This window comes from Sceloporus occidentalis, unplaced genomic scaffold (genome assembly GCF_023333645.1).
Source record: "Sceloporus occidentalis isolate IW3139 unplaced genomic scaffold, rSceOcc1.0.p SCAF_137, whole genome shotgun sequence".
Taxonomy (NCBI): Eukaryota; Metazoa; Chordata; class Lepidosauria; order Squamata; family Phrynosomatidae; genus Sceloporus; species Sceloporus occidentalis.
The window spans coordinates 554,214-574,640 of record NW_028317117.1 but is presented as its reverse complement, the minus strand read 5'-3'; the positions used below and the strand labels follow the sequence as shown (position 1 = coordinate 574,640).

The 20,427-nt window shown below is 46.0% G+C and overlaps 2 protein-coding genes across 2 annotated transcripts; one reads left to right on the top strand and one right to left on the bottom strand.

Moving 5' to 3' along the window:
- Nucleotides 1-7,844: 7,844 nt before the first annotated feature.
- On the top strand, nucleotides 7,845-9,895 carry LOC149281186 (dicarboxylate carrier UCP2-like). The gene is made up of 5 exons (XM_089499522.1): nucleotides 7,845-7,970; nucleotides 8,174-8,381; nucleotides 8,667-8,861; nucleotides 8,947-9,048; nucleotides 9,711-9,895. Exons 1-5 carry the CDS (start codon nucleotides 7,845-7,847, stop codon nucleotides 9,893-9,895), a joined length of 816 nt encoding a protein of 271 aa, XP_089355648.1.
- A 2,486-nt stretch (nucleotides 9,896-12,381) lies between these two features.
- LOC149281185 (dnaJ homolog subfamily B member 13-like) lies at nucleotides 12,382-19,056 on the bottom strand. Its single transcript, XM_089499521.1, has 8 exons — nucleotides 18,989-19,056; nucleotides 18,118-18,221; nucleotides 16,739-16,900; nucleotides 15,820-15,977; nucleotides 15,339-15,452; nucleotides 14,411-14,524; nucleotides 12,893-12,969; nucleotides 12,382-12,535 (listed from the first exon to the last, which is right to left on the bottom strand). Exons 1-8 carry the CDS (start codon nucleotides 19,054-19,056, stop codon nucleotides 12,382-12,384), a joined length of 951 nt encoding a protein of 316 aa, XP_089355647.1.
- Nucleotides 19,057-20,427: the final 1,371 nt, after the last annotated feature.

Here is a 20,427-nt window from a genome sequence, read left to right as displayed (position 1 = left end):
AATGGGGCCCGACAAGAAGAGCCAGGATTGTTCCAATGACAGCAAGGCTCAGGGGTGCTGGGAGATTACTTGGGAAGTAATGCAGGTGAGGAAGAAAGAGGGTCATGAGGATCGGGGAGAGGAACCAAGGGTGAGACGCGGGGGAAGAGCGGAAGGTCCATGCGGAAGGTTCCTTGGGTTCGCATAACGGCTGGAAGCCTTGAAGTGGTTTGGAGAGACCGTTAGCCTATTTAGCCTTTCGTTCTGTGCACTTGGCGGCCGGTCCACAGGGGCCGTCATCCCTAGGGGCAGCTGGCCCTGGATCGGAGGCGGTAGAGGTGTCCATGGCCCAGGTTTCTGCACTCTCTATAGAGACAGGGAGACATTTAGACCGGAAATCCCTTTCTTCCTCCCCTCCTATAGGGCTGCCCTACCCCCTATCTCCTGTCCGCCATTATCCCAAACCAGTTCAAACCAGCACCCCAAACTCCAGATCCCCGTCTGCCGCCTCCCTGCTTCCTGCCGGGGACGACATTTGCATTTCAATACCTTCCTGATTTTGGCTTTGTGTAAAAGGAAATATTACCCTCAAAAAACACCCCACCCTCACACCGCCATAATCACATTTCCACATAATACCCCGCCCGGGGCAGTTCCTAAACAATGTCGCAATTTTTTAAACCAATCAAAAACATGGATTTCTATTAAAATTCAAAACGGATAATTGGTTTATTTGTTTAAAAATACTGGGGGTTTCAAAAGGGCCTTTGTTTGGGTGAAAACTGAGAGAAAAAGGGGTAAGAATAATAATTTGGTAGATTCAGAATAAATATATATTTAAATATCTCCCTATTCACACCCTAAAGCATTTGCATTGTCATTTTTATGGTAATATTTTATCTCCATTTCAAAGCACATTCTCTCTATTATTAATATTATTATTATCATTATTTTATATATTAAATTATTTTAGATTATTTTTATATATATTTTATAGACTTCTTTTCTTTTTACTTTCATTTAACTCATTTTGAAGGTGTAGTAGTTACAGAGGTTGAGCATCCTGTAAGCATAGGTACTAGGCAGGCATGTAAATTGTCAAAATTTTAATGTTTCAAGCACTCAAGCTGCTGAGGGCTGCGTATCCTATGATTGTATGTATAAAAAAATATTATACGGGGTAACTTGTAAAGTATTCACATCAACATGGTGGCCAATCCAGGTTCCCAATGTGTGAATTGGTTGCTATGGCGATGGAACCCCTCATTGGGCTTTGTACCAAAATGCACCAGAGTTCTATTACTGTAATATAATTAGAAAAGGAGGCCATGAGCTAAAACTAGAGGGTCAGAGGCTGAGATGGAATGGAAAGAAGCTTTTTTTATACCGAGAGGGTGGTGGATAAGTGGAACAGCCTCCCAGCAGAGGTGGTAGAGGGTAATACAGGGAAGGGAATTAAACATGCATGAGGTAGACATATGGGGGGGTTATATTACTGTATACAGCGCTGGAGGTTATATTACTGTATACAGCGCTGGGGGTTATATTACTGTATACAGCACTGGGGGTTATATTACTGTATACAGCGCTGGGGGGTTATATTACTGTATACAGCGCTGGGGGTTATATTACTGTATACAGCGCTGGGGGTTATATTACTGTATACAGCACTGGGGGTTATATTGCTGTATACAGCGCTGGGGGGTTATATTACTGTATACAGCGCTGGGGGGTTATATAACTGTATACAGCGCTGGGGGGGTTATATTACTGTATACAGTGCTGGGGGTTATATTACTGTATATAGCACTGGGGGGTTATATTACTGTATACAGCTCTGGGGGTTATATTACTGTATACAGCGCTGGGGGGTTATATTACTATATACAGCACTGGGGGGTTATATTACTGTATACAGCGCTGGGGGTTATTACTGTATACAGCGCTGGGGGTTATATTACTGTATACAGCGCTGGGTGGTTATATTACTGTATACAGCGCTGGGGGTTATATTACTGTATACAGCGCTGGGGGTTATATTACTGTATATAGCGCTGGGGTTATATTACTGTATACAGCGCTGGGGGGTTATATTACTGTATATAGCGCTGGGGGGTTATATTACTGTATATAGCGCTGGGGGGGTTATAATACTGTAAACAGCGCTGGGGGTTATATTACTGTATACAGCGCTGGGGGTTATATTACTGTATACAGCGCTGGAGGTTATATTACTGTATACAGTGCTGGGGGTTATATTACTGTATATAGCGCTGGGGTTATATTACTGTATACAGCGCTGGGGGGTTATATTACTGTATATAGCGCTGGGGGGGTTATAATACTGTATACAGCACTGGGGGGTTATATTACTGTATACAGCGCTGGGGGTTATATTACTGTATACAGCGCTGGGGGGTTATATTACTGTATATAGCGCTGGGGGGTTATATTACTGTATACAGCGCTGGGTGGTTATATTACTGTATACAGCGCTGGGGGTTATATTACTGTATACAGCGCTGGGGGTTATATTACTGTATATAGCGCTGGGGTTATATTACTGTATACAGCGCTGGGGGGTTATATTACTGTATATAGCGCTGGGGGGGTTATAATACTGTATACAGCACTGGGGGGTTACATTACTGTATACAGCGCTGCGGGTTATATTACTGTATACAGCGCTGGGGGGTTATATTACTGTATACAGCGCTGGGGGTTATATTACTGTATACAGCGCTGGGGGTTATATTACTGTATACAGCACTGGGGGGTTATATTACTGTATACAGCGCTGGGGTGTTATATTACTGTATACAGCGCTGGGGGGTTATATTACTGTATACAGCGCTGGGGGGTTATATTACTGTATACAGCGCTGGGGGTTATATTACTGTATACAGTGCTGGGGGTTATATTACTGTATATAGCGCTGGGGGGGGGTTACTTTAAACTTTTCGCTAGCAGTGACATTAAAACTCACTTCCTTATTCTCAGGCAAACCCCGGTACAGCACGTGCCGTGTGTCCTGCCGCCGGCGGCCCGCGCTGGTTCGGAGTGATCAGCGTTTTTGTCGCCTGATCTTTATAAATGTGCAGATGCAGCAAATAACACGGTTTTATTTCTTATTCGCAGAGAAACAAACTGAAAACGCATTAAAACTTAAGACAGTTGGGCTTTAGCCCACACTAGTGTCCTTACATTCATGGAGTGTAAGCTCTTTGGGTCAGCATGTTTCGCTCCTGGCTGGGGTAGGCAGCAGAATGTTCTTCTAATATGGTTTATCTGCAATCCCTATTAATCTCAGCCATTCTTTTGGACGTGAATATGTAACGCAACGGATTCTGCAGCACAAGGATGTATGATATGATATATGATTATTGTACAGCACTGCGGTATATGATGGTGCTATGTAAATCAATAAATAATTATTAGGTTTAAATGTAATGTAAGGAAGTTTTACTGAGATGGTGGTTGATAAGGAGAACTGCCTCCCAGCAGAAGTGGTAGAGGGTAATACAGTGAGGGGATTAAACACGCACGGGATAGACGTACGGCTCCTGAATCTAAGACGAGACCGACGACTGATTAAGGTTTGAGGCTTTACAGCAGGAGAAACGGGCGACAGCCGGGGGCCGGATGGGGCCGATATGCCTGCAAATTCTATGAGTTTCTGTGTCTTAGTTGTGATTATTGTGATTATTATTGTGAAATCACTTAAAATACTCGCAGTTTTAGCCAAATTAAAATTCAATACTTTAAATTTGGAAGATGACAGGTGAGCCCCCCAGTGGTTTTCTTTGGGTACTGCAGCTCATGACAACCAACGCAGTTCTCCTGAATGTTTGTAAAATCACATTTATAAAACCCCCAAACTCATCTCTGACTGTTAAAGTCTCTCTCTATTTTACGCTACATGCCAAAAAATATTGGTGGTGTTGTAACAATTAAAAAAAAAAAAGTACTATTTAGATATGGAAGTGGATACATGGATCATGAAACCAGTGGGAGTGATAAGTGTTGATATAGCAGATACATTGTTATTATTAAATGATCCAAATGGCTCTTTTGTGAAAGTTTATCAGATTCTATCCTTTCATGCCTCGCGGATAACGAGCCTCAAATTTCACAATTTTAAAAACAGATCTAACATTACAGACTAATGAGGACTCGGATATACTTTATTATCTTAAAACTAGGACAGAAAATTATTTCAAATAAAATATTTTAAAGATTCTACTGAGATTATTTTTTTTCTGAATTTTAACGGAAAATAAGGAAAATCCAATAAATCCAATGCATTTTTTCCCAACATTAATGTATAATATACACCTAGGTGAGATATAAAACACATTTTTAAATATATAGATATCTTTTTATATATATTTTATATTTTTTTTAATTTTGATATATTATGTTTGTGTAAGTAATAGATTGGTTACTTTGTTACAGAATGTTTCCATTTTCTACATGTTATTAAATAATATCTATGTTTCAGCTTTTTTGTTAATTAACAGCATTTATAATTATATTGAGCGGTCCTTGGGCAAAGTTCTAAATGAGAAGCAATCAGCACGAACGTTCCATTGGTTTCCATGGTGATTGCTCCACCTGCAAGAACTTTTTTTTTTTTTTTTACAGATATAATCCTTAAATGTAATAAAATGATTTCCTCCACTGACTTCTAAAACAGCAATAAAACAAGTGAAGCAGCTCCCCATGTGAATAGTAATACCCCAGTATCTGTCTGTCTGCCCCAGTATCTGCCCTAGTATCTGCCCCAGTGGCGTGGGGGGGGGGGGGTACTGGGGGGGGAGGGACGTCAGATCCGCCCCATGTTCCTATTGTCTGCTCTCTATATAAAGGCAGAGGGAGCCGCCGATCTGACTCAGCTCCTTCCCAGCCGGCTCAAGTCACCACCATCCAGCCACCTTCCCCCCAAACACAGCTTCTTCCCAGTAACCCCCCGACTGTCTGCACCCCAGGGGTCTCCCCTCTTCTGTTTAAGTTGGATCCAATTTCTACATTACCGGTGAGTGTTTAACTGTTTTTCTGTTAATTGGGCGATTCTGATGGTTTATAGACTGTTGCTTTTAAATATTCTTTTTTTATTTTATATTTTTATATATATATAATGTGTTTTTTTGTTTTGTTTTTTTATTTATTTTTTGCCTTTAAATATAAGCGGGGTGTGGATTGAAATGCTCCAATAGATTTCCACAGCTGAAAAGTCTTGATATCGTGTAAATCCCCCTTTTTTTTTATGCACAGACAGGGCTGATCTCTGTGAATTCCCACTGGGGATCTTCTTTGGGGTATCGGCTCTTTAAATGCCCCGCATGTCTCTGCCCGGCTAATGGCTTCTCCCGACTTGCCCTGTCCTTCCCCCTTTTAGTCCTGTCTGGGGCTGATCGGGGCTTTAAATCCAGGTCTTGGGTTTTAAGATCTTCATGGCTGTTTTGTAAGCCATTGCTCTTTGTTGAGCCAGGGATTCCTCCATTTTTATGGCACTGGCGCGGCTAATGTTTGGGCTACGAAGTTGTGGCCCCAGACCTGGGCAACTGCTGCTCAATTATCTGGCAAGTGACTTGCTGAGGGTGGTGGGTGTTAAATGGCTTAATGTAGCTGGTATTCCTTTACTAACCATCCCTTTTTGTGGGCATTTCAGAGATTATACCCAAAAGGCAATCTTTTGCCTATTTTTTTTATTTAGATTTCACATTTTTGGTGCAATTCTATAAAATGGGGATCAGGAAATAAGGTTGAGGGGGAGCAGCATGTTTGTTCAGAGATCAGGTGGTCCACATCGCATGTTCCCTTTTTGCCTTCTTTAAAGGAATAATGTTTTGTACAGCGCTGTGGCATATGATGGCGCTATAGATGTTGATAGATCAGTATACGGCTGCTTTGTCCGTATTTCAGTTTGTGGCGTAGCTTTCACGTTGCGTTTTTTTCCGAGATATTCGCATGTTTAGCGGCCCCCCTAAGCAGCTGGCTGTACAGGTTACCAAACGCCTAACATTTATGGCAAAAAAAATATATAAATACATTTTTTTCATCTGGCTAACTGTAAAAACAAACCATTGTATCTTTATAAGTTTTATCTATTTTTATAATTTCATTGTACCTTCAATAGTTATTTGTCTAGTATAATTTTCTTACTTGTACCTAGCATTTAATTACACTGTCGATTATTTCTTTGAATTTTTATGTAGCTTATTTTTTAATCGTACCTAGCGTTTAATTTATGTATTTTTATATTTATAATATATCATACGTCTTGTATGGCTTATATACCTTGCGATTTATATATATATATATATTTTTATTTTTTTTGTGTATGGCTTATAATTTTATATTTATTTTTTTTTTATCTGTAATGTGCTATAAGTAACTGGGATGGCGTTCTTCTCTCTCCCTGCAGGATACGGATTATGTTTTTACAACATCCAGTTTTTCTTAACTTTTCTATGGAAACCAAAGGGTATCGGATTTTCACTGCCAGCGGCAAATGCGACGGGCGTGACGCCTTCAGAGAAGCCTGATTGTTACCCGTTCCCAGAACCTTGGGACACTCCAGTAAGGTGAGACCCCGTTCATGTAGGTTTATTCCTCCCCATCCCCCAGGCGGTAGGCGCCGGTGGTATCGAATCTCAATGAAAGGGGCTTTGTGGGCATAGAATATCCGGTTTTTGGTGATGCCGGAGCTCTGACGTGTCTCTGTGTAACGGCCGCAGGATGCCATCTGTTGCCTCGGCTGGGGCAAGTCTCTGTAATAGGTGAAAGGCCGTGGGGTGGGAGGTGCAGTTATGCTCTTTCGGTTGGGGCCCGGGATCATGTAGGAAGCAGAAGAGAGGCTTGATCCTGTTACAACAACTCAGAGATAACACTGTTACTAGGAGCCACGGTTAACCATTCACATGCCGCGTCGCTAACCCTTGGACCTCGAGCAGCAAAACATAGAAACCTGCAGATCGGCCCCTTTTGGCCCTTCTAGTCCCGGGTTGCTTTAAAGACTCAAACATTAATAAATTGTTGCCCGTCCCATGTGTGTTTAAATTCCCTTTAGCCTCTACCACTTCTGCTGGGAAGCTGTTCCACTTATCTACCACAGCCACCAGCTTTTTTTTTTTTTCCTTTTTCTTCTTTCTGACTCTAGAAATATGTCCTCGTTATTTGGCTGATGCAACTGATAGGGGTGACAAATTAACCCCTTCCTGGTTGGTAACCACTTGTGAAAGGCTGTTGGTTTGAGAGTAGGGGGCTTCTCCTGGGTGTTAGCTAGGCGGATCACCAATATAAATCAACTACCCATCAAGCTAGTGGCTCAGCATGATGAGAGTTGCGAGCGGCTGGTGTGCAAGACTCTTCCTGTCCTGCTGCTGCCATTTGACTCCCAAGTTTCAGCTCTTGGATCCCTGGCCTTTTGTCCAGATAAGTCATTAACGTGATATACGGCAATAACCAACCAGCTGCTTTCTTTATCTATAAACCCAGCGAGCTGCTCAGCGGGTGTCCTAAGACTTGTTTACTGTAAAGGCCCCGTCTACTAAACCCTGCTACGGTCTGAAACCACTTAATATGTACAAAATCACCCCCTGGCCCACCGGCGGACTAAAAAATCACCCCTGGCCCACCAGCAGTTTAAAATGTAGCTGTTCTTGCCAACCTGCTCTCGGTGTCTTGTTGAATAAGGTCCCCCCATAACTGTCTTCTTGCTGTGAAGAGACCGCACTAACTGTTACTTTTCTTTCTTGTTGTCGCAGACTCCGGCAGAGTTTATTTGCCTTGTCTTATCACTACAACGCCCCCCGACTTCCCTCTCCGCATCTTTGAGTTTCGGCTTCAAACAGACTTGAAAAATGGTTGGATTCAAACCCACAGACGTCCCGCCTACAGCCACGGTGAAGTTCATCGGCGCCGGCACCGCCGCTTGCATAGCCGACCTCTTTACCTTCCCCCTCGACACGGCCAAGGTCCGGCTGCAGGTAAATGTCTCCTAGGGGATGTGACTTGTGGCCAGTGGAACCATAACGTGGTGGTCTCGGGAACGGCTTGTGGCAGACTTGGCTGTATCTGTGGCACCAAGTTAATGTTTCTCACCATGGGCCCAGCAACCTGTATAAATGATCCTGCATTGTGCCGCGTTAACCACTTCCAACCTAAACGTCTCCAATGATGCTCTCTGCAGATCCAAGGCGAGACCAAAGTCCCGGTCAGCATGAAGTCCGCCCAGTACAAGGGGGTCTTTGGCACCATCTCCACAATGGTGAAGACCGAGGGCCCGAGGAGCCTCTACAATGGCCTGGTGGCCGGCCTCCAGCGTCAGATGAGCTTCGCGTCGGTCCGCATCGGCCTTTACGACTCCGTCAAACAGTTCTACACCAAAGGGTCTGAGCGTAAGTCGGTCTCCTCCGTACAATCTTATAGCACGATGGTCATGGTGCTACCTCCAGAACCGCATCCCGGTGATTCTGGGAAGACGGCTGAAGATCTAGAATGTCCGTATATTGCCTTAGATACATTTGTTACCCTTCACTATCTGATCATCTCAACCTTTTTAGATAAGATAGAGGTATTCACGTGTTGGACCATATTGTCCAGACCGTCTTGTTGGGAGTTCTTAAACCTTTTCAATGATGCGTGATGTTGACCAAAGTGTCTTCATTCCCCCCCCCCCCCAGATGTTGGCATCGGCAGCCGGCTCCTTGCCGGAAGCACCACCGGTGCCATGGCCGTCGCTTTGGCTCAGCCCACGGATGTGGTGAAGGTACGATTTCAGGCCCAGGCCAACGTTTCCAGTGCTAGACGCTACAAGGGAACCATGGATGCCTACAAAACCATCGCCAAAGAGGAAGGCATGCGCGGCCTCTGGAAAGGTCAGTACGACGGACAGGCTTTTTGGATAGACTTGCAGTCGTTGCGTTACAAAGACTAACGTGAACTCCTCTTCTGCACCCGTAGGTACCGCGCCAAATATCACCAGAAACGCCATCGTCAACTGCACAGAGCTGGTGACTTATGACCTCATCAAGGACACCCTGCTGAGATCCAACCTCATGTCTGGTGAGTAGACGCGAGCTTTGGAATTCTGGGAGCGGCGTCTTCCTTTAACGAGTTCCGCCAGCTTCCTGACTTGGTACACGTCGCCAGGGGGGCTTTAGGTTTCTACAGGCTTAAGAGGGACCCCCATATCTAGTAGTAGTGATGGAAGGATTGACACCGAGCAGAGACGATGCCCAGGACTTCCAGTTCAACTGCATGAGAAACGCGACCCATTTGGTCTTCCTTCGCCCCGCAGAGAATATATTCTAGACTTTCCTGCGCTCGTAAACTCACACATTGCGTTCGCAAGGGGCTGGTCCCGTGTTTTTAACATTTAAATGGAGTATCTGACACCCTGCGTACTCGTATGCAAATGAAGCTCTGGGTGGTAGCTTTGCATAACGTTTCGTCAGCAGCATCAGTAAACAAATGCTCTTGACTAGCGTAGTATGAGGATAATGGAGTATGCAGAAGAGCTCGCTCTCCGTGGGGTTCCTTTACACTATAAAGGGCCGATCCATGGGAGCTGCCGTCCTTTCTAATGCAGGGAGTCTCTGTGCTCCATATTAAGGATGCCGTTATTCCACCCCATCGTGTAAATCGGGGAGTGGGTACCGTGGCTCCTGTAGACGTTGCATTGTCTCGTGTTAATCCTTCATCTCTTCCCCCCCCCCCCCCCGCAGATAATCTCCCGTGTCATTTTACTTCCGCGTTCGGCGCTGGTTTCTGCACCACCGTGATTGCGTCCCCTGTCGATGTAGTGAAGACAAGATACATGAACTCTGCCAAGGGCCAGTACAACAGCGCCCTGAACTGTGCCCTCACCATGCTCAAAAAGGAGGGCCCCATGGCCTTCTACAAAGGGTAAGTAAGCGGTGGCTTCAGACAAAGGGGGGGTTAAACGATAATTCTTGTAGGGCAGATCCTGACACCCAGTCCTAAAACAAACCCTCCCTGCTGAGCGACGAACATGGCGGCACAAAGTGTCTTACGGCTGACCGGATTCTTTATGTAAAGAGGGTTCCTCCATGTAAAGAACCTGAGATTAGAACCTCGAACATCCTTGGTGTGGTTTGGCCTGATGTCCATCCAAAGGTGTCTTCAGCCAATCATGGCATGACCACAGGTGGGGGGGGGACTAAACAGTGGCATGATCCACCAAGTGCCCCCTGTGATCATATGGTTAGGTCATGACGGCACTCCTGCTGGGCATCAAATACCCCCCCCCTAGAAGAACTATCCCTTATTGACCACCTCATGGACATTGACTCTCGTGTTTCATGCATGTTGTAAACTTGCCCTTTTCCCTCCCCAGCTTCATGCCATCTTTCCTGAGACTGGGCTCTTGGAACGTCGTCATGTTCGTGACCTACGAGCAGCTGAAGAGGGCCATGATGTCGGCCCGCGTCTCCTGGGAATCTCCTATTTGACCGTCGCCCGGCGGCCTTCAATCCAGCGCTAGCACTATCCTCTACCTCCCGTAGCATTGTTTACAGCAGTCCTAGATCTCCACTCCATGACTACATGATATATATATATATATTATATATATATATATATATATATATATATATATATATATATACCGTCCTTCCAATAATAGCCAATATATAAAGCCTAAAAAAAATCTTAAAGCTTGAAAATGGGGGGGGGGGGGGGCAAATATTCCGGGAGGGGGGTGTTAATGTTTAAAATTGGCTACTTAAACCCTAAATCACTTTTATTAAATGTCGTTTGTTTTTAAACTCACCGTTTTGCACCGTTGGCACCACCAATGGCTCAATGGGCTTAGATTTTTAACCCTTGGTCTACTTTGCTAGGGGTATAAAAAAAAAAAAAAAAAAGTTTTTAAATTTCTCTATCCAAGTTATGAAATCGAATTATTGGGGTTTTATTTCCGTGATGGAATTCTGTTTCACTCCTATGTCCCGAGGACCCGATCCTCCTTCCCGGCGTAGGTGGCCACTTGTCAGAATATGATGTAATAAGAGCAACGCCCCCGCTTCCCGACGACTTTGGGTTTAATCTCCTCACATTCCGAAAACTCTAGAGGAACTTCCTGTTTGTCAATGACTCGCACTGATGTCATAACAGGTGCCTGTTAACCATTTAGTGCCAGACAGGAAAGCATGTGCAACCCAACCCCCCCCCCCCCCCCCCCCCCCCGGTATCTGTCTCACCCTCTCTGGTGCTGAAAGGGTTAAGGGATGTAGGAGTGACTGAATCGTATGTTTTTTACATGAAACCACTTGTTGCGACTTTAAACCACTTTGACAGACCAAATTCACTTGGTTTTAGAACGTTCTGTGTTTTAGATTTGTTTGTGGACCACTTTGCATGGTGAAAAAAATAAAGTCTGTTAAATTTCTATTATCACGCCTAACGTGTGTGTCTGTTTTGGGGTTTTGTTGTTTTTTTTTTTGGGGGGGGGGGCGCATTCATATCAGAATTTAAGTTATAAGATTAAATCTGCTACATGGTGAACACTTAGAAGGGAGCGACACCTACTGTTACCTAAATCATCTCACTGTCCTGGTACCCCGGCTCAAAAAAACCCCCAAAACCCTACATGTTACCCCAAAATAAATACTATAATAAATACTAGTTATATAATAGAGCAAAACTACTTAAGCATACAGATTGCTCTGGTCCTGTCGTGTAAAAGTTCATTCTCGAGGGGTTAAACTATCCACCAGACAGATGTTCACTTGTCTAAATGTATGGGGGGGGGGGGGGGACTTGGCACATACATGCTATGGGAGGGGGGGGTTCACATACGTGGTATTATAGGGCAAGTTTCTATGGGGGGGGTGTTTAAATGTTTCCATGCGATAACTGCATTCTGCAAGGCCAACGCCGCTGAGTCTTCTGGGGCAGTCTTGTCGTTCACCATTCTGGGTTAGTGGGACTGTAAGATGGCTTTTGGAAACCAAACCGAGTGCCCTGTGGAGCGTGCTGCTTAGTGAATAATCCCCAATGTGATTGTTTAAACGCGGCCTTAATTGCCAAAGTCCACTAATATGTGGGTCTTTATTTTCCTTCGTTCCTCATTTTATCCCGTTTGCTGTTAAGTTGCCCCCCCCCCCCTGTTGCCAGCAGATCAGCCCCATCTAATCGCCCGTTTTTACTCCTATAGACCTTTATAATCAGTCGTTGGTCTCATCTTAGATTGTTTAATACCCTCGCTGTATTACCCTCTACCACTTCCGCTGGGAGGCTGTTCTGCTTATTTACCACCTTGGTAGTAAAGCTTCCTTCGATGCTACTATGCCCCCAGTAAAGACTGCAAGCACTTTGGCAATAATTTATTACTACAGACATACATTATAGGGGGTCTTACACAGCAGCCGGGGTCTATGCGAGCAGCGCCTTGCGAAGTAACTGCTTCTTGTGCGGCGTCAGGTGCTCCGGGAAGCGGATATCGAACTGGATAATGAGGTCCCCTTTCAGGTTGTGGTCCGTGGCGAACCTCATTCCTTCCCCGGGGACCACCTTGCTGTATTTCGGGCTGCAAGAGATGCGGGTTAAGGGGATCTGTTTGATAAATCTCTAAAATCTGCGGTATGACTGTTACATGGCGCCGTAATGTTCCGTAGCGCTGTACAACAGGAGGTAGTACTGGTGCCAAAGAGGCTAGCCCCGGACTGGCCATCTGGCACGCTGGAGAAATGCCCAATCGGCCGCTTTTTGCGTCAGCGTAACAATGTAGCGGCCGCGCGTCTATCAACAGGTGGCTGCTGGCCTTAAAGTCCCGGTGCCACCTTTTTATTGCCAGTCCGGCCCCGGCCCTGTATACTTCTAATATATTTTATATATTTAACGGAATAAATGGGATATCGAATCTCTCCAAACGCATTCTACTTACTGAACGATGTCGTTGACGGGGATATTCAGGATCCGCTCATCCAGCGTATTTATTTCCACCGTGCAGCCGATCAGCGCCTGGAAGACGTTACGAGCGTTTAGCGAGCGCGCCTCTCTCCACGCCGGCGGCACGTGGGTCTGCCACGGGCTCATTTACTTAGATTTATATATATATAATGATGTAAATATTTAATATCATTGGTTAATACTTCAAAGATCCCCCATAGTCAGCAGCGCATGTCTGAAACTCAAACATTTGGTCTACCTGCATTCATCTGAGGAGATCCTGAAAGCATAGCGCGCACCGCTCCCTCCTATCTACTGCTCTGGGCCGGAATATGCCACGGACCCAGGCTTAAAAATTCAGGTCTCCGGGTGAGGGAGAGACCCAGGAGGTTTCTAAAGCTTTGCTGCCATCTGCTGGTCAGATATGAACTGGCACGGGGCGTGGGATTGTCGACATGATGACGGTCGTTTCAAACATGTCAAAGTGTGACATCACTACGCCCCACGGTGAGAGTTCTTAAGTCACCCCCCCCATTAATTATACATTGTACAGGGCCGGGTCAGCCCTTCATAATGCACCATCCAGGAGATGAAATGTTTTGTCTCGCCTGCAGTGATTATAGATTAACGATCTTTTAAACTGCTGGTCCAGACCCTACGTCAGAGGTCTTTAAAGGGACCTCTAAAGAGAGAACCAAAGCCAAGGGACCGGTAAGAACCCCCCCGGGTCAGCCGCTTCTCCCGATAACTTCCAGCAAAGTCACTGTTGCTGGATATGCGGCTCTCACTTCTGTAATCAGTACCCCCCTGCGTTATATACAGTAATATAACCCCCCCCAGTGCTGTATACAGTAATATAACCCCCCCAGCGCTGTATACAGTAATATACCTCCCAGCGCTGTATACAGTAATATACCCCCCAGCGCTGTATACAGTAATATAACCCCCCAGCGCTGTATACCGTAATATAACCCCCCCAGCGCTGTATACAGTAATATAACCCCCCAGCGCTGTATACAGTAATATACCTCCCAGCGCTGTATACAGTAATATAACCCCCCAGCGCTGTATACAGTAATATACCCCCAGCGCTGTATACGGTAATATAACCCCCAGCGCTGTATACAGTAATATAACCCCCCAGCACTGTATACAGTAATATAACCCCCCCAGCGCTGTATACAGTAATATAACCCCCCAGCACTGTATACAGTAATATAACCCCTAGCGCTGTATACAGTAATATAACCCCCAGCGCTGTATACAGTAATATAACCCCCCCAGCGCTGTATACAGTAATATAACCCCCGGTGCTGTATACAGTAATATAACCCCCCACGCTGTATACAGTAATATAACCCCCAGCGCTGTATACAGTAATATAACCCCCAGCGCTGTATACAGTAATATACCCCCCAGTGCTGTATACAGTAATATAACCCCCCAGCGCTGTATACAGTAATATAACCCCCCCGCCGGTGTATACAGTTATATAACCCCCCAAAATACTTGCCCTCCCCAGATCGATGTTTGCCGTGTAGATTAAATCGTCCCCCTGTCTTTTAAATCGTGGGTGAGGTTTTTCTTTCACAATGAAGATGATGTCGGCCGGGATGATGTTGGGGCCCTGAAAGATGAATAATATTTGCTGGGTACACAAACTGTGTCTATTCACAAAGCCACCACTGGGTGTTGGGTGAAATATAGGAAGCCCTTCCAACAAGTGTGCTGGTCCCTGATTATCATACCTGGGAACTCTCTGGGTTTGGCCCGGGGACTCTGGGTAAAGAGCTGCATGTCCGGGTCTCCAAGTCACGGCGGGGAATGTATATATATATATATATATATATATCTATATATATATATCTATATATATATATAATGTAAAAGGGTGAAGCCGTATTAGTCCAGTAGACACGATGTCAAAAAATAGAGTATTGCAGAGTATGCAGTGATACCTTTTTTATTTTCTTTCGAAAGCTTGTCTTTTTAATATTATGTTAGTCCAATAAAAAAGGTATCACCGCATACTCTGCAATACTCTATTTTTTGACATCGTATATATATATATCTATATATATATATATATATATATATATATATATCTATATATATATATACATACATACATACACATAGCATATAAACTCTGCATAGAGTTAATTGACATTATTAACCTGCCAGCCAGAGAGGAGGATCCGGGTCCCCTGCAGCGCTGCGGGGGATCTGGATCTTAGTCTTGTAGTCAGACCTCTATTTGAGGTCTGATTATAAGATGAGCTTGAATATAAGACCAGGGATATTTTTTTACTCTGAAAAAAAACCTTGTCTTATAATCAAGCAAATAGAGTATATTTATAAATGTGTCTGTGAACGTTGCACGGTTCTCTATCGTATATAAGGAGGTTGAATATATAATTATTTGTCTTCTTGCTCCTCACCTGGTCCCCTTCTTTTGGAAAAGTAATTTTCGTCCCCTGGCTCCATCCAGGATGGACGTCGATCGACAGGATCTTGTCTCTGATGCTGGAGGTATGACCGTCCTCATTCATCACCTGGAAGTCAGAAGAAAGTGGTCAGTGCCTAATAACCCACGTTGGCCGCGTCCCCCCCCCCGGGGAGACCTGTTGTGTGAAAAAGGATAGAATAACTATTCAAGTCTGTTAGAAGAGCTCCCATCGAGGACCCTTTAAAATATTAACTCCGTAGTGGCCCCATCACAAAAAAGCCAATGCAGACACTATTTGGGGGGGGGGTTTATTGACTAAACAGTGCTTCGTGGACCTTATACTTGTGCACAAAACACTATTATGAAAGTGCAAGGTGCGCAAGGTATTTGTGGTGACGCACGAGCTGTAAATCGAGCCGGCGATAGTCCTGACAGACGCCCCGGGTTAGAGTTCTTTAGATGCCGTCGCTTACCCTGCGGGTGATTTTGATCTTCTTGGTGCAGCCGAAGAACAAGTCCTCCAGAGACAGATACAGATCTCTCTCAACCGGAGGGTCCTGCACTTTCACGCCTCGCCCTCGTAGCCCCCCGAAGCCCGTATTCACTTCTCTGCCCTCCGGCGTGAAGAAATCTTCAATAACAAAAAAAAGAGTGCATGGAGCGTCATGTGATCGTTGCTGGTGATGCTAATGACTTCCCTGCTTTGGACCTTGTGCTGCCACCTGCCCCGATCCTCCCTCTTGGGCAGAAAAATTACCTCCAATGAGTCCCTGTTTAGTAGAGACAGTCCCTCTATCAACCCCAAATGTCAGAGTCCCTCTCTCCTCCCGAGTCCCCTCTCTCCTCCCCTGATGCCCCTCTCTCCTCCCGAGTCCCCTCTCTCCTCCCCTGATGCCCCCTCTCTCCTCCCCTGATGCCCCCTCTTTTCTAGGAGGTCAGAATGGTTGCTGGGTATGAGGGGATCGCAGGGTTCTACAGCCCTAAAAGCCCTGATAATGTGTATAGAAACAGCAGGGAACGGCTTTATAAATCAAACGGGTTAAAAAAACTAAAGCTATCCGAAAGCTAAGGAGAGACCAGCGACTGATGAATGGTTCTTATCTGCCATCAGACTCTATGTTTCTATGAGCCCTACATTTTCACTTAAGTTTCCTTAGAACTTTTCTTACTTTACTGAGAGGGTGGTAGATAAGTGGAACTGCCTCCCAGCAGAAGTGGTAGATGGGATTAAACATGCATGGGATAGGCATACGGCTCCTGAATCTAAGATAAGACCAACGACTGATTAAGTCTTTACAGCAGGAGAAACGGACATATTAGACGGGGGGCCGGATGGGGCCGATCTTTTGGCAGGTTCTATGTTTCTTTGTGACCTTGGGTGTCTCCTGTTACCTGCAAATGGATTATCTCCTCCAAAGAACTCCCTGAACGTCCTCTCGGGGTTCCCGTGGAACAGGTAACCGCCGGTCCAGGCATCCTCTCCACCGAATGCAGAGGGGATTCCGCCTTTTAGACCCTCCTCTCCAAACTTATCGTAGGTGGCTTTTTTTCGGGCTATTGGAAAACAAATCAGAGAAAAGCTTCCTGTTGAGCGCAGAAATGAATACGATAAAAGGTCCCCGACGGTCTCACGGCACGTGGACAACCATCGCTGGGCTGGTGCGTGTGACATCCGGGAGCTCCGGTGACGTGAGACATCTGTACGCAGCGCGAGAAACCAGCGACGTCACAACTGCTTGGCCTTCAAACCATAACATGGCCAAGGCATGGTCTTCCCCCCTTGTGGTGCGCCTGGTGGCAGCAGGTGGTTCCAGAGATCGGCGCTCCTCATCCTCAAGCCAGCAGACACCCTGTTACAGGGTCACCGTACCCAAGGCTGGGTGTTACAGGGTCACCGTACCCAAGGCTGGGTCCCCCTGTTTGAGGGCTGAGGAATCACCAGTCAGTCCCTCATACGGATCGCACTCAGCTATCCACGGATCATCCAGACCACCATTCGTAGCAAACCAAGAAGAACTCTCTTTATTACAAACACACAGAATTTATATACAATCTCAATGCAATGTGTACCGAACCCAACCCCCAATCCCATCAGCCACATCCCATCACAAATCCCATCAGTATACAGGGGATGTATCAGGTGAGGGGATTAAGGGATACAATGGGTTCCCCCACCTGTGTTATCCCCCCTGTAGTGCGGGTGCCGGCTGGGCAGACAGGGCTGTGTTGGCTGATTAAGAGCCCCAGCCAGATTATAGGATCGTCTCTTTGAAGGCTGGGGCTGAAGCCACATCAGTCTCTGGGCCGGTTACACAATAAACACAATATAATATATTACCGGGTCACGGTATACAGAACCGGACACAAAAGCGCTCCGTGACCCGGCTAAACTTCATATGACACATGAGCCAGCTAGCCTGGCCCTGTCACAGCCCCTCTGCCTAATTCTACTGCCTTATTAACCCAGAGTACAGCTTTCCGCTGGTCGGCCCCCCTCTTGAGATCCGTCTTGGAACCACTCAGGTTCTGATCTCCAGGATCATGAGGACCTTCAGAGGAGCAGCTTCCACAGCTTCAGGGGTTAAAAGGCTTCCTCACTAACTTTTTTCAACTTTCACCCCACTGTAGCTCTAGTTACCGAAACTCCTTGTGACCGGAAACGGTCATACAGGACGGGTGACCAGCAGCGTGACCCAGGCGGGCGATGTACGGCCGATCCCCCGCATCGCCGTGCGCCCCCCCCCATACTCATGACTTTTGTCTTAACTTACGGTCACTCAGCACGTCGTAAGCTTCGGCAATCTGCCGGAATCGGTGAGGAGCTGCCGGTTCTTTATTCTTTAACGGGTGGAACTTCAAGGCCAGTTTCCGGTATCTAAAAAAAAAAAAAAGGGTTGGTAACATGTATAAGGAATATCACACAGGGTCTCTCTTTCTTTAATTGGCGAATCATGGCCAAGGGACGACGTCTAATTCACCCCTGGAGCTCAAAGGGTGTCTTTCAGAGCCCCTTATACACGTGCCGGTGCCGCTAGATACCGGCCGGGATACCGGGGCATTCGTCTGGCGGAGTCTTTGCAATTTCCAGGCGCCAATACATTTTATAGATTTGGTTGGCACTTTGTGGCTTGGGGGGGGGGGGGGGCGATAAAGCCAAGTAGCCCCACCGGCCCCTTGGCCTCCCCACCTGTAACTCACATACGCACTGGCACATGTTTAGACAAACTAACATATATACACACGCTTACGCAGTCATGCATAATTATTCCTCCCCATTAAGTTATCTCCCCAGTATTATTAAGTCGCTGAGTGATGACTGGTTCAAGCAGACTTTGTAATTGTGGGGGGGGGGGGACTTTGGGACAAGAAATTGATTATGATATGCCGGCTCTGCCACCGGCTGCCACTGAGCTTGCAACCCTTTAAGCACTGAAGGGATGTGTAACAGATTGCTTCAGAGTGTACCACTTCATACATCACATTAATGAATGATGATGTCACTCCCATGAACTGTTGGCTGCTTGTCCTGGGAGTTGCACTCCAGAGGAGCTCTACGGCTGCCTGTCCTGGGAGTGCTGAGAGTGGGTATGATGGAGCCGCGGACTGCATACCAGCCCAGGGTGCGTGCTCCCCAACACTTACGCCTTTTTGATGTCGGTGTCCCCCGCGCTGTGCGTGATCTCCAGCACCGAGTAATAGTCCTGTCCCATGGCTGCCTCCGCTCTGTGTACGCTTCCCGCGTTGCTATGGATACCGCTCGCAGGGTACGACGGGAGCCGAAGTCCACCACGTTTCCGACGCGTCCGCGTTACCATGGAGACTAACCCGCCCAAACTACAAGGACCAGAATGCACTGCGCAATAAAAACTTTTAAAAAGCCAATTTTGACTTTTTATTTCATAAGTATAAACACACAATGAGGTTTAATGGGACTGAACACATTATACGCCTGCTAATGCTTCTTTAAACTTTCTAGTTAGATTTTACCACTAAATCGTGCTGACCCTGCATAATGCATAGCGCTATTATTTTGCTGGAAAACAACACACATCAATATGAACCGGTGACACACTGGCCGTGATAGGAGTAAGTTAAATGTTTTCTCTGTTCGTAACCATGGAGTACGGGGGACAAATGGATCGGGAGAAGCATTTTATACCTATAGCCTTGGTATAAAATTGGTTTGGGGGGCATACATGCGCAAATGGGACATCTCCCACAGGACATAAAAACATAGTGTACGGCCGCGCATGCCCAGCTGACATCAAGTGGGCGCTGGCCTTAAAGCGCCATAGCAACTAGCAGGAACATTTTATTGGTTGCTATGGTGACACGATCAAGCGGTAACATTTGTGAATATATAGCCCCAAGTTAAGCTTGTCACCTCCACTACGGTTACTGCCAAGAGTTACGATGTATTAGATAACTGCAACTAAACGGTTACTACGTATCTTCACCCGGCTCACTTTCATTCCCGCAGCTCCGGTGTGACGCGGCTGAGCCCGTAACATGAATACTACGCGGTCTGTTTAAATTTCACGGACTGCAACGGGGTCTTTCAACTGGATGATATTCCTGAAGAAGAGGCCTAAGTAGTCTTAGAAGCTTGTAATCTATAGCAATCCTAGGTATCATCTTAACCTCAAAGCTCAAATGCATCAAAGTATCCATGATGTCCCATATAATGTAAGGACTGTAAGAAGCGCTGCGGAAATTGTTGGTGCTATAGAAATAAAAGATAATAATAATGGCTGGAGTAGCCCTTTAACACCAGTTTTACACACAGCCCTGATGTGCCCTAGTTATACCTGCCTTAGGCTGGCTAGGCGTGCTAGGAGTTGCACTGGGGACATAGGGTTGCCTGTAGCTGTTATTGCAATGAGACAGACAGCACTAGTTGCTGCACCGTGGATCGTACAGCGTAACATGCCGCACATCCTGTTTTCAACGTGTTTTCGCCTCCAAGGAGTGGAGCTTAGCTATAGGCGGGCCTCCTCTTAGCCAATCAGGTTGTCGCTTGGCTTCCGGGCTCATTCTGGCAACGGCTGGAGATGTAGGCGTTGAGCTTGCGGTCAGTGTCA

Coding starts and splice junctions, on each gene's coding strand:
- LOC149281186 (XM_089499522.1), top strand. CDS start 7,845: ATGGTTGGATTCAAACCCACAGACGTCCCGCCTACAGCCACGGTGAAG. Junction 7,971..8,173: donor CGGCCAAGGTCCGGCTGCAG/GTAAATGTCTCC, acceptor TGCTCTCTGCAG/ATCCAAGGCGAGACCAAAGT. Junction 8,382..8,666: donor CTACACCAAAGGGTCTGAGC/GTAAGTCGGTCT, acceptor CCCCCCCCCCAG/ATGTTGGCATCGGCAGCCGG.
- LOC149281185 (XM_089499521.1), bottom strand. CDS start 19,056: ATGGGACAGGACTATTACTCGGTGCTGGAGATCACGCACAGCGCGGGG. Junction 16,901..18,117: donor TTACGACGTGCTGAGTGACC/GTAAGTTAAGAC, acceptor GTTTTCCAATAG/CCCGAAAAAAAGCCACCTAC. Junction 12,536..12,892: donor CCCGTCAACGACATCGTTCA/GTAAGTAGAATG, acceptor CATCTCTTGCAG/CCCGAAATACAGCAAGGTGG.